At 36.8% G+C, this 12,555-nt stretch overlaps 1 protein-coding gene across 1 annotated transcript in view; it reads left to right on the top strand.

Moving 5' to 3' along the window:
• The window catches only part of LOC121245027 (nuclear-pore anchor-like), an 83,870-nt gene that overhangs the window by 37,464 nt on the left and 33,851 nt on the right, over positions 1 to 12,555 (top strand). The window contains exons 28-34 of the mRNA XM_041143304.1: positions 5,248 to 5,298; positions 6,258 to 6,341; positions 6,643 to 6,717; positions 6,811 to 6,995; positions 7,069 to 7,171; positions 8,027 to 8,143; positions 8,958 to 9,050. Of these exons, the coding sequence (XP_040999238.1) occupies positions 5,248 to 5,298; positions 6,258 to 6,341; positions 6,643 to 6,717; positions 6,811 to 6,995; positions 7,069 to 7,171; positions 8,027 to 8,143; positions 8,958 to 9,050 (708 nt within the window). The remainder of the gene's footprint in view (positions 1 to 5,247; positions 5,299 to 6,257; positions 6,342 to 6,642; positions 6,718 to 6,810; positions 6,996 to 7,068; positions 7,172 to 8,026; positions 8,144 to 8,957; positions 9,051 to 12,555) is intronic.

Here is a 12,555-nt window from a genome sequence, read left to right as displayed (position 1 = left end):
GGAAGTAAGGAGATAAGATGCGATTGAAATAATCCCGTGCATTATCCAATCTAAATCTTTTGATTTTAACACCAAACTGGTTTTGAATCATGTTATGAAAATTGGGGAGCACACTGCTTACATCTAATTTGGTTTTGAGGAGAAAGATCTGAGAGCCTCTAGTGCAATCATCAATAAAAGAGACAAACCATCGTGAACATGAAACATTTGGAACTGTGGAGGGTCCCCATATATCACTATGAATCAAAGAAAATGGAATTGAACTTCTCTCATTACTTATTGGAAAGGGTACACATTTATGTTTTGTGTGGAAATCCCGATAAATATGGAGATGGGGTAGATATCGAGATAAATGTGAAGTAATTTATGGTAGATATTGTTTAGGAAGTTTCTGGTTTTCTGTCAATCAGTTAGGCAGATTTCTTGCTCTTATTTTAGGAAATTCTTTCCTTCTTTGATATTTCTCTTGTATCTTAAATAGAGATCACTAGCATGTACAGAAATATACTAAAAGATTACTCTGATTTCATTTTGCAAACTCACACACATCACAATAAAAATGTTCAGAATTCAGCCCTTTAAACAATAAAGGAAACATAGTTTTTAAAACTCCAAATGATGGATGCCCTGGTCTAAAATGATGAAGCCAAATGGTGTCTTTATTGGATGATGATAAAAATGACAGAGGTAATTTATTCCTGACAATATTCGATATGCCTAATTCCTCAAGATAGTAGAGCCTGTCCTTCTCCCTAGCAAGTTCAATCCCGGTCCTGAAATACACAGTAAGAGGGATAGAAAACCACATTATAGTTAATATCATGAGTTAGTTTTTGGATGGATACTAGGTTGGTGGATAATTTGGGGACAAGAAGAACATTTTTTAGTGTAAGAGATGGATTGATACGGATATCCCCTAGGCCGGCTACTATAGTGAGAGAACCATCGACAACGGCTATTTTCCGATTGCTTAGGCATGGGGTATAAGTGTTAAAATGTAGTGAAGAGTGAGTCATATGATCCGTGGCTCCTGAGTCAATAACCCATAGATCCCTAATAGGTTCAACTGATACATTTAATCCTCGATAAATAGAGAACTTACCTGATAGTGCAAGAGAACATGCACCAGGAGGCTTCTCCAACGATCCCAGAAGTCCCCTGAATTTCTCGATCTCCTCCTTATTGAACTCAACCGGATTTTGGGACTTTTCTTGACTCCGCTGATTTGTGGGTTGAGTCGTGGTGAAGTAGGCTTGGTTTGGATTCTTCTGCAGTCCTCCTCGGTAGCCCCATTCTTTGCTTGGTGGTTTAACGTTCAGCTTCCAGCAATTTTGTTTAGTATGCCATGGTTTCTTGCAATAGGTGCACCAAAGTGCATCTCTGTTATCTCGTCCCGAGTATCTCCCTTCACATTCTCTTGTATTGGTGGCTGCTCCGTTTAGTCACCATGGCTGATCCTTCTAGAACTTGGGGTTCCAGCATAATGCCACTGACTTTCCTCAGCATGAATCAGAGAGAGAGTCTCATTAAGAGATGGTACCTTTTCTTTGCCGAGAATCTGGACCCTGACTTGATCGAACTCTACGTTGAGTCCTGCAAGGAAGTTGTAGACTCGATCCTTTTCAATAAAAAATTTCAAGATGGCAGCATCTGATGCGCATTTATGGCTAGTTTGGCAAGTGAGAGTATTTCAAGTACTCTCACTACTATTCTTTACTTTATTATTACTTTTCACCTACTTTTCTACTATTCATTACTTGTCACCTACTTTTTACTACTATTCAATATTCTATTATTTTTTTTTCATTACTTTTTCACTACCATTCACAAACATTCTCAACACTTTTTCATTAGTCTCTATGCACCGGTAATGATCAAGTTCGGGCCACAGATTTTTAGCAAGTTGGCATATTTTGTTACAGTTTTACTGCTTTGTCTAGCTGCACCTGTCTTGACCTTGATCTCGTACACTTGAGCTGTATCACAGGCCTTCGAATACGTCTGGCGAACCGCATCCCAGATCTCTTTAGATGTGGATAAAAACATACAAGTGCCTCTAATCTCTGGGTTCATCGAATTCCATAACCATGACGTGATCATGGAATCTGCTTCGTCCCATGCATCATACCGTGGATCTCCTTCCTTTGGTCCAATCCCTAGGAGATGGCTAAGCTTTCCCTTTCCCTTCAAATAGGTTCGAATAAATTGGGACCACTTCAAGTAGTTCTTCCCATTCAGCCTATATGCCGCCTGAATGTTCTGCAGGTCATTGGATGACTGGTGACCTGCAGACTAGTGTGAGAGAGCTTCCTTAGATTGTGCCGTAGTATTGGATACTGTGATTTCAGACATATTGATTCATGGCAATGAAGGCCAAGAATCCCAGAAAAGAGCCTATAGCTCTGATACCATCTGGGAAAAATTGAAATAATTGTATTGATGTGATTGTAGCCTTTACACGACTATATATACAATTACTAGCTGATTTACAGAGCTAATTACGAGGAGATAAATAGGAAACTTTCCTTCCTAAAACAGATTTCTATATCAGAGGGATTCCTTAACGGTTATCCCATAATCCTAGGAAAGTCAAAGATACAAATATATAGGTTTCCTAATAGACAGAAGTTTGAGGGAATCAATTATCTATTTTCCAACACCTTCTAATGTTCTTCTAAAGACCAATCCCAAAAGGCTTATTAACCTCATGAGAAGGCCAATCTCCTTCCAAACTTCCTTACTTTGTGTCAACTAGCACTGTCTAACGGCTCTCTTTCAGAAGCGTTGCACTATATCCAGTTCTCCATGAGAGCACGGTTGAGAAGAATTAAATTCCTCACCCCTAAACCACCTTCTGCAGTGCGGATCTACATATGGATCATGGCCCCCCCAAACTTTTTTCAAAATTCAAAATAGCCCCTAAATTTTATTCATAATTCCATGTATATAGAAATTGGCCTCTGCAAAAAAATTTATAATTTCCTTATTCCCGTATGCTTTCTAAAATTTTGTAAAATTTCAATATATATAGAAATGTGTCTCTCTAATTTTTTTCTATAACCCCTGGATTTTGTATAATTTCTATATATTATCTATTTTCAAGGATGTGGCCACACTAAAAATTAAATTAAAACTAAGATTAGGAGAAATAATAAAATATTAACATTGACCCCAAAGTTTTCTATTATACAATATTAAGTTTCTTAATATAGAATCCAAAGTGAAAATACCAGAAAGACCATTTAATATTGATGATTTATATGAAAAATAGTGGAGATGCTTTATCCTCTAAACTTCATTGAGCAAAGAAAAGTTTATTTAAGGTCTCAGTTGTATTCTATGCTTAATGTGACACCAAAATAGATAGATTTTACATGAAGTTTGATAAACTAGCTTAGATATTAGAATGAAATATGGCATTCTAAAAGATCACTTGATAGTTTATACGAAGAAAACAATTTCTAAATATTTCATATTTACAAAAATAATAATTGATGAATATTATTCTATGAAATATTGTCGTAAAAAATTTGAAACAAACATTAAGTCGTGTTTTTAAAATTTTATTTCTACGTTATTTGGCAAATTATCGAGATTTAATTTTATATATGCTTTATGATTTTGTAATATTTTTTCATTTTACATAAACATCTTGTGCAATAGAAAAGTTGGCCCCCCTAAGAAAAATTGTTGGTTACGCCACCGACCTTCTGCAACTGGCGAACACAGCTTGTACCACTTGATCATAATGGAATTTAGGCTCCTCCCCCATTACTCCCCACAGATCTTGTTGCATCTTCTATAAGCAGTTGGTAACTCCCATAGAGTGTGGAGAGAGATAAAATAGATAGGCAAATTGGATACCGTGCTCTTAATCAATACACTTCTACCATCCTTCGACAAGTATAACTGCTTCCACTCAGTCAAGCGATGTTCCATTTTTTCAATGATACCATCTGGAATGAATTTTGCTTTGAAGGGGTTTCCTGATGGAAGACCAAGGTAAGTCACGGGTAAGGCTGAAACTCTACAATTAAGAGTATCCACCTAAATAGTAACAACGCGGAGCTATTCCAACTTTGTCAAATTAACCTTCCCACTGGAGATAGCTTCAAACCATAAAAATAAGAATGCAAATATGATCCTGGTTGGCTTCACAAAATATTATGGTGTCATCTACACGAAGCACTACTCTATCCTGGCAGCCACATGAAAACCTCGCCAGAAGACCCCATGCACCGTATCAGAGTTTATCCTACTTGACGCCTCCACAATAACAACAAAAAGTAAAGGGGACAAGTGGTCCCCTGTGTTGTAGTCTTCAACTACTTCTGAAAAACCTCATGGCATACCGTTCACCCATACCAAAAAGCACATGGAAGAAATATAATGAGCAATCTCGCTACAGCCTACACCATTTCTCTCCAAAGCTGCACCTTTTCAATAAATAGAAGAATCCCCAACCACAGTCATCATCAACTTGGCAACGCGAACCGAATCATGAATTTGCATGCCCTTGACAAAGGCATTTTGGGAGTTGGAAATAATTGAGATAGCCATGTTGGAGCTCTTCATATGCATACCATTCTCTTATTGCATATAATTTCATTAGTATTGTGCACTTTTGATGTGAGTTATTTAACTGTAGAATCAGGTCTCTTTTTTTCTGAAGGATAAAAATAACAAAGAGAGTTCTGGGAAAACCGGGGGGAGGGAGGGGGAGTGTTAACTATTGAGACATTCTTATCAACATAAAGTGAATTTCAGAATCACTTTGTCTTAGATCTCTTCAAATATATACCATTCTTTGATTATATATAATTTCATTAGTATTTCACGTTTCAACTGCATAATCATTTTCTTTTTGTTTTTGTATTTTGAAAAGATTGAAAAAAGAAAGAGGCTTCTGGGAAGGTTCCCGGGGGGGGGGGGGGGGGGGGGGGGGGGGGGAAGAGAAGAGGGTTAACTATTGAAACATTCTTATTAATTTTTAGAATCTCAGCCGATACATTGACGATATTTAGGGCCATGGTATTCGAATTCTGGTCCTTGTTGTAAGTGTTTTGTACGATGGTTCAAGGTCATTGGTGCGGACTCAATTGAGGTTTAGCATGCTAGAAGCAGAGTATTGGCAGCTTCAAAAATGCATTATTTGAAGTTTGAAGAAAAGATCTTGGTGTTTCCTTGGAAACATACTTCAATTTTTGTTTTTAATTTTATTCTCTTTCGTTTTGTTTGCGTATGCAGGATGTTGACATAGATGGTGCAAGTGAATCTTCGTCTTTCTTGAGCACGGAGGTCAGTGTGGGTCATTCTAGCTAATTTGTCTTTTGACTTGTAATTTGTTTTTAATTTTATTCACTTTTCTTTGAGGGTTTGGTTCTAAGTTGAACCTTGTTGAATAATTTATTTGATGTTTCGTCTTATAATTTAAAATGGATTTTTCCTATCAATTTGTTCTCCAGTCCGTCTCATTTGAGGCATCTGTTTCTCTTTCATCTTTTATATTTCGTCCTACTTTTTTTTAAAAATGATATATGTTTTGTCCTTTGCTACTCATGATATAAACCTTTACTTTTTATATCTATTTTTTTTTTGGGTATTCTTTTGGGCTTTAGTAATCCTCTGGTCTGCCTAGCCGTGGAAATGTTTGTAAAGATGCAAAGAAAGCTAACAATTGTTAACATTTTCTGGCAATGTCTAAATGACATTTGATGCCAGTCTTGTTTGTATATATATTTCGTAAGGTTGTTGAGACAGCAATGGTCCCCATATTGTGGATAAACCTCCACATGCCCTGGGCCTTATGCCCAAACACATGTATGTCCATTGAGTGCAGAGATGTACATCATTCAGTTGCTACAGTGTGGGAACCAGAAGCCTTTTGAAGATTGAAAATGCTCTTTGGATGATCTTAGACGTTTCTTTTTCCATACCTTATCCCCATGGGCTCCTGCTATTGTATTTAATGGGCTTAGTTTTCATGATTTTCTCTCATCCATTTCTAGCTCCTAACTTGTAACTAGGTGTTCTCTTTGGTTTACTTCCTGTGCACTTGGGCTATGCCCATTTACTTGTTCTGTTAAACTTTATTCTACTTATAAAAAAATTTATTAAATCAAGACCAGTTAACTTAACAACTGCCAGATAATTGTTCTTTGAAACATTGGACAGTTTGCTAAATCTTTGGTCGAATACTTCAAAGTGGAATATGTACCTGTTATTTTTGTTTGACTTTTTGGTTGAATTCACTTTAGATTGTTGCTGAATTACGAATGGCAAAGGAAGAGATTGAAAAGTTGAAATTGGAAGCACAGGCTAACAAGGATCACATGCAACAGGTGCTTATTTTACGCCTTGAAGTGCTTAATTTCTTTCTTGCCTAGTACCCATTAGGGTGTATCCTGGTGGTGGAATGGGGGGCCTTGGAATAAGGTATAGACTTGGGCATCCTGAGTTTGTTTCTGCACTACGAGTTCCCTTGGATTACGTGATATACGGTTTTGGTGGGGCCTATATCCAGGGTTTACTCCCTAGTGGTGGTCCGAGGAGCCCTGTCTTGATGAAATTCCACGTCAAAAGAAAAAAAAATCTTTATTGCCAAGTAAACTAATTGGTCAAGTACATATTGCACTTTTGCAGTATAAGAGCATTGCGCAGGTGAATGAAGATGCATTAAAGCAGATGGAAAGTGCCCATGAAACCTTCAAGATTGAGGTATTTTGGTGTTATGTCAATTTCGATGCACTTGTTTTTAATTTTTGTATTAATTTGTCTGCTATTTCTTATTCCCTTTCCAATCGTGTACAGGCAAACAAACTAAAGAAATCACTAGAGGATGAAGTTCTTTCCCTTAGAGAGAGGGTTTCTGAACTTGAATATGAATCTAGTTTGAAGTCTGAAGAAGTAGCTTCTATAACTGCAGAGAAAGAGGAGAGCCTTGTGTCTGCTTTGGCAGAAATAAAAAATCTAAAGGAAGAATCATCGGTTAAAACGTCAGTGTTTTTTTACCCACATATTTGGTGATTGCCTATGGTATGGTGTCTCACATTTCGTCTTTGCTTATAGTTCGCAAATTTTAGCAATGGAAATTCAGATTTCTGTCTTAAAAGAAGACTTGGAGAAGGAGCATCAGCGATGGCGTGGCGCTCAGACCAATTATGAAAGACAGGTTACTCGTTTAGATTTTCAATACATTAGGAATATTGATAGATGTTAGTATATGTTGTGTAGACATTATGTTTCATAGATTGTGTGGGAGAACAGTGAAGCTCTATTTTTATGTTGGGAAACTTTTGTTGAGATGCTCTTTGAAGCCTAGGTTTGGAATGTTTTGGCAATAATCATTTCCTCGTGAGTGTTACTAAAATACATGTTCGTTTAGTACCTTTTTAATAAGTAAATATGCCAAATTTTATAAAAAGCACTGGGAGCACAACCCAAGTACACGTGAAATATACAAAAGAGAGCACCTAATCAAGGATAAGGAGAGAAGGATTCCATAAAGTCTACAGAAGAAGAGTAACGTGTATTCTTGTGGGCAGTTGCCCAATTATAGAGAGATCTAAGCATAGAGCTTTTAAACTCTAGCACCATTCTCTCATGATCTTCAAAGGTGCATGCATTGCAGTCCTTCCATATATTAGAGAGTGGGGTCAAAGGTACAAGCATTGACTTCCTTCCAAATATTAGAGTGGGGAAGTTTCTCAAGATCCATTATATATGAGGTGGAAGATAGGTACAAGATTAGATTCTGACATGAATTGTGGTGTGGGGATCAGCCCCTAGAGGAATTCTTCCTGGAGCCCAAAATTGATCTAAGCCATGTAGTAGGGGAAAGATGGTAGTATATAATCCCTGTGATTAATTTCTAGTTTGCTGTTTGGTTTCAAAGATTTATTTTAGTTGCCCACCCTATAATTAACAGTTTATTAATAGTTAAAAATCATATTGCATATGTGCTCTATATAATTCATTATCCTAACATCATTTCTCAGCTGTTGGGTACCATTCCAATTTTGCACAGGTCATCCTCCTGTCAGAGACTATTCAGGAGTTGACAACAACATCAGAAACCTTGGCTTCGCTCCAAGAGGAAGCATCTGAATTGCGTAAAGTGGCAGATGCACACAAAAGTGAAAATGTATCTTCCTGTCCTGTACTGCTTTTGTTTTGCATTTCAAGTAGTTTTTTTATTTGGTCATTTTAGTTTTTTTCCCTTTTTTTTTAACTTGTATTTTTTCAAATTTGGAGAAATGATTATGAACTGGAACTGGGCAGTCTTCTTACATTAGATGTTCACATCTGTCTTGGATTCTCATGTTGGTCTCCCCACCCATTTATCCTGGCTTCTTCAGGTCTGAAGAATTGTTCATTGTCTTGGTCATTTTAAAACTAATTGTACTCTATTCTGCATCTCTGAATTTGTCTGTTTTTTTAGGTCCTTACATGTAGCATGAATAGACCCATGGCCTTGTTACTCAAAGCATTACAAGGTCCACAATGAATTGTAATGCTGACCCTAAGTCAAAGCATGAATAGACTAATGGCATTATTACCATAAAACATTACAAGTTCTATAATGATGAATTGTAATCCTGACCCTAGATCATGAGTATGTATTCAACATGAACTCATGCCCTTTTTCTGAAGTTTGGCAAACATACTGCAGAAATTTCAGAGGGATAGGTGTGTAACAGCTGCATTAATGGGGCACATAAATCCGATGGTGTCCCTGGACCAATAGTAGGTTAAAACAGTGTTGCGATGGAATTGTGGGTTTTATCTAAGCAACTTCCCTCCCATGTTTTGCTGCTAAATTTGTGAGCAGTCCCATTAGTACTTCATGCCCCAAAAGTTTATTTCACTCTCTAATGAAATTGATTCTTGCTATCATCATCATCATCATCATCACCTAACTTCTAAGTCATTATGCCTATTATTTTTGGGCTTTATAGAATAAATTGAAGTCCAAGTGGGAAGTAGATAAGGCAATGCTTGAGGAGTCAAAAAATGAAGCTGAGAAGAAGTACAATGATACCAATGAACAGGTCAGTTCTCTCTGTGTAAGTTAATATTATTTTACGTTATCATCTGTGGCATGGAGCACTGTGCATCACGCAACACCTTAGCACATTGCATTGTGGCATTGTTTTGCATCTTTAGCCATTGACCTTGAGGACAGTTTTAAGTGGGGATGTGCTTTGGATGATTTTGCTTTGGTTTTTGTTATCAAATTTCTCATTTACGCCATTGACAAGATCTGGAGTTAGTGAGAGCTATCAGCGGAAGTTTTTTCTTCTCTCCTTTTGCGCTGCAGTTGGGGGAATCAATCAAAATGTAACCATGTATTATTTCTAAGAATGATTTTTTTTTTATATAGTTAATAAGAGAATTTTATTACCATGAATAGGCAAAACTCAAGTACATAGAAAATATACAAAGGAAATAAATTCACACTAGAAGCAAAAAGTGGCTAAAGCAAATCATGAAAATTATCACCATTCAATACAAGAGCCTTAGCCCAAAAATACAAAGTACTAAAGAAAAAACCCCCAAGTTCTTCCATTAAGCGTTCTCTGTCTTCGAAGCACTTTCCATTCCTCTCCAATGATAAGCACCGCATCAAGCACAAAGGAATCATTATCCATATGGCAGCATGTAACACCCCGCTCCCCACAATAAAGTCATTTTTAGAATTTTTATGGAACTGGTGTGTTACCAAACTTTGACTTAAAAACTTTTTCTTCTTAACGAAGCGCCATGTACAAAGACTCCTTATAATAAAATCTTTATTAAATACTTAAAATCCAAAAGAGAGTCTGCGGAATCACTTATTTAAATTCAATAAAGTCTCAAGTGTTTATCAAAATAACTTATTAAACTTTAAGGCCCCGTTTGGATAGCGAAAGTATTTCATCTTATCTCATCTCATTATTACAACTTTCCGAAATTCCCACACAAAATATAATAAACAATTTAATTTTTTTAAATTCCAAAATAATAATAATATTAAAAAATAATATTCTAACAATATTTTATTCAACTTTCAACTTTCATCTAAAACTATCTCATTTCATCTCACTATTCAAACCACACCTAAATCATAAAATTGAGCATGACATAAACTATCTAGGCGAGACAGGGAAGTGTTGTTCTACAGTCTCATCCTCATAAATATCATCACTTGGGGTGGTTAAAAAATAAAAACATACAAAAAATGAATCGAATACTCAATAAGCAACACATCATACTGTAAACATAATAAACATAAGGTTTCTTGAAAAATATGTATACGCATAAAGACATATGTAAATAACATAAACCTATCTTTCACTTGTCATAGGCCGGTACCTATTGTTGACTCCTGTGAGTTAGGGTTAGCGAATCTAAGTAGATTCCGATTCCACCTGTGGCCACGGGTTGTGGAATCCATACATAAGAAAAACACACTAGATGCACTACCAGCATGTACAACCTGACAATGTAATATGCCCATAACATATGGTACCATCTTCATATCATAACATAGGCCGTTACGTATCTTATCATTCATACTTCATCATAATCATACTTGCATACTTGTCATGTCATAAATTTCAAATGAAATTGCATTCTCTTGTTTGTGGAAGGAAAGAATAAGATTCCACTATATCGAAAATAAGGTTACAGGTCCCTCTTTATATAGATGATAATTCTCATCTATTTTAGGGATATTTACAGCTAATCTAGAAAGGAAATCAGAACTACCTAAAACTGAAAGCTATAAAACAGGAAACTTATATCTACAGATTTGGTAACAGACTACCAAATCTCCTAAAATCATGGGATAAGAAAAACTGATCTGTTAGCTGTAGATCTCCTAGATATTAGCCCCTAATATTGCTAACAGATCCTTAAACATAAATCTCTCTATAATTCTACACTCCCCCTCAAGCTGGGCGGTAAATATTAATTAACCCCAGCTTGGAACTCAGATCATCAAACACCTTTCTCGATAGAGCCTTGGTAAGGATGTCTGCTGTCTTAAGATATGTAGGCAGGTACAACATCTTGATTATTCCTTCCTCTATCTTCTCCTTTATAAAATGTCGATCAATTTCCACATGTTTTGTTCTATCATGATGAACTGGATTTTTGGCAATGCTGATTGCTGATTGATTATCACAGAACATTTTCATAGGTTCTTCATCTGAAATTTTTAATTCCTTTAGCACCCTTTTTAACCAAATTCCCTCACAAATACCGTGTGCCATTGCCCGGAATTCAGCTTCTGCACTGCTTCTTGACACCACTGACTGCTTCTTACTTCTCCAAGTGACCAAATTTCCCCACACAAAAGTGCAATATCTTGAAGTTGATCTTTGGTCTTGTACTGATCCTGCCCAATCTGCATCGCTGAACACTTCAATATCTCTTCTTTGGTTCTTCTCAAAAAATAATCCTCTACCTGTTGTTAGTTTCAGGTATCTCAGGATTCTATACACAGCTTCCATGTGTTCTTCATTTGGATTGTTCATGAACTGACTTACCATGCTAACAGCAAATCCAATGTCTGGTCGTGTGTGAGATAGGTATATTAGTTTACCTACTAATCTTTGGTATCTTCCTTTGTCCACGGGTGCACAATTTTCCTTAGCTGCTAGTTTGATAGTTGGATCCATAGGAGTATCTACTGGCTTACACCCGAGCATTCCAGTCTCTTTTAAGAGATCTAGGACATATTTTCTCTGTGAGACAGAGATTCCCTTTCTTGACCTTGCAATCTCCATACCTAGGAAATATTTAAGATTCCCAAGGTCCTTGATTTCAAATTCTGCAGCTAGTAAACTTTTGATGGTGCAAATTTCCTCTTCATAGTCTCCTGTTAGGATTATGTCATCCACATACACTATGAGGACAGCAAGTTTTCCTGCAAAAGAGTGTTTAACAAATAGTGTATGGTCCATCTGACATTGAGAGTAGCCATGCTTCTTCACTACCTTTGTGAATCTTTCAAACCAAGCTCTTGGAGATTGCTTGAGCCCATATAGAGATCTCCTAAGTTTACAAACCTTGTTGCATGTAGTTTGTGTCTCAAATCCCGGGGGAATTTCCATGTACACTTCTTCAGTTAGGTCCCCATTTAGAAAGGCATTCTTGACATCTAGTTGGTGGAGAGGCCAGTCAAGGTTTGCAGCCAAAGATAATAAAACCCGAACTATGTTTAACTTGGCTACAGGAGCAAATGTCTCTTCATAATTGATTCCATATGATTGGGTGAATCCCTTTGCAACCAGCCGTGCCTTGAACCGATTAACACTCCCATCTTCATTATATTTTACTGTGAAGATCCATTTGCAGCCTACTGGGCGTTTCCCGGTTGGTAAGTCAGAGATTTCCCAAGTTCCATTTTTCTCTAGTGCATGAATTTCTTCATACACTGCTGATTTCCATTCTGGTGAGCCGAGAGCTTCTTGTATATTATTAGGAACTTGGATGTTGTCGAGGTTGGCAACAAAAACTTTGAACTTCGGTGACAATCCTTCATATGACACAAATGTGTATATCGGATGT

This window comes from Juglans microcarpa x Juglans regia, chromosome 8S, assembly GCF_004785595.1.
Source record: "Juglans microcarpa x Juglans regia isolate MS1-56 chromosome 8S, Jm3101_v1.0, whole genome shotgun sequence".
Lineage (NCBI taxonomy): Eukaryota > Viridiplantae > Streptophyta > Magnoliopsida > Fagales > Juglandaceae > Juglans > Juglans microcarpa x Juglans regia.
Note: the sequence above shows the minus strand (reverse complement) of the source record. Positions and strands in the feature narration are given on the sequence as shown.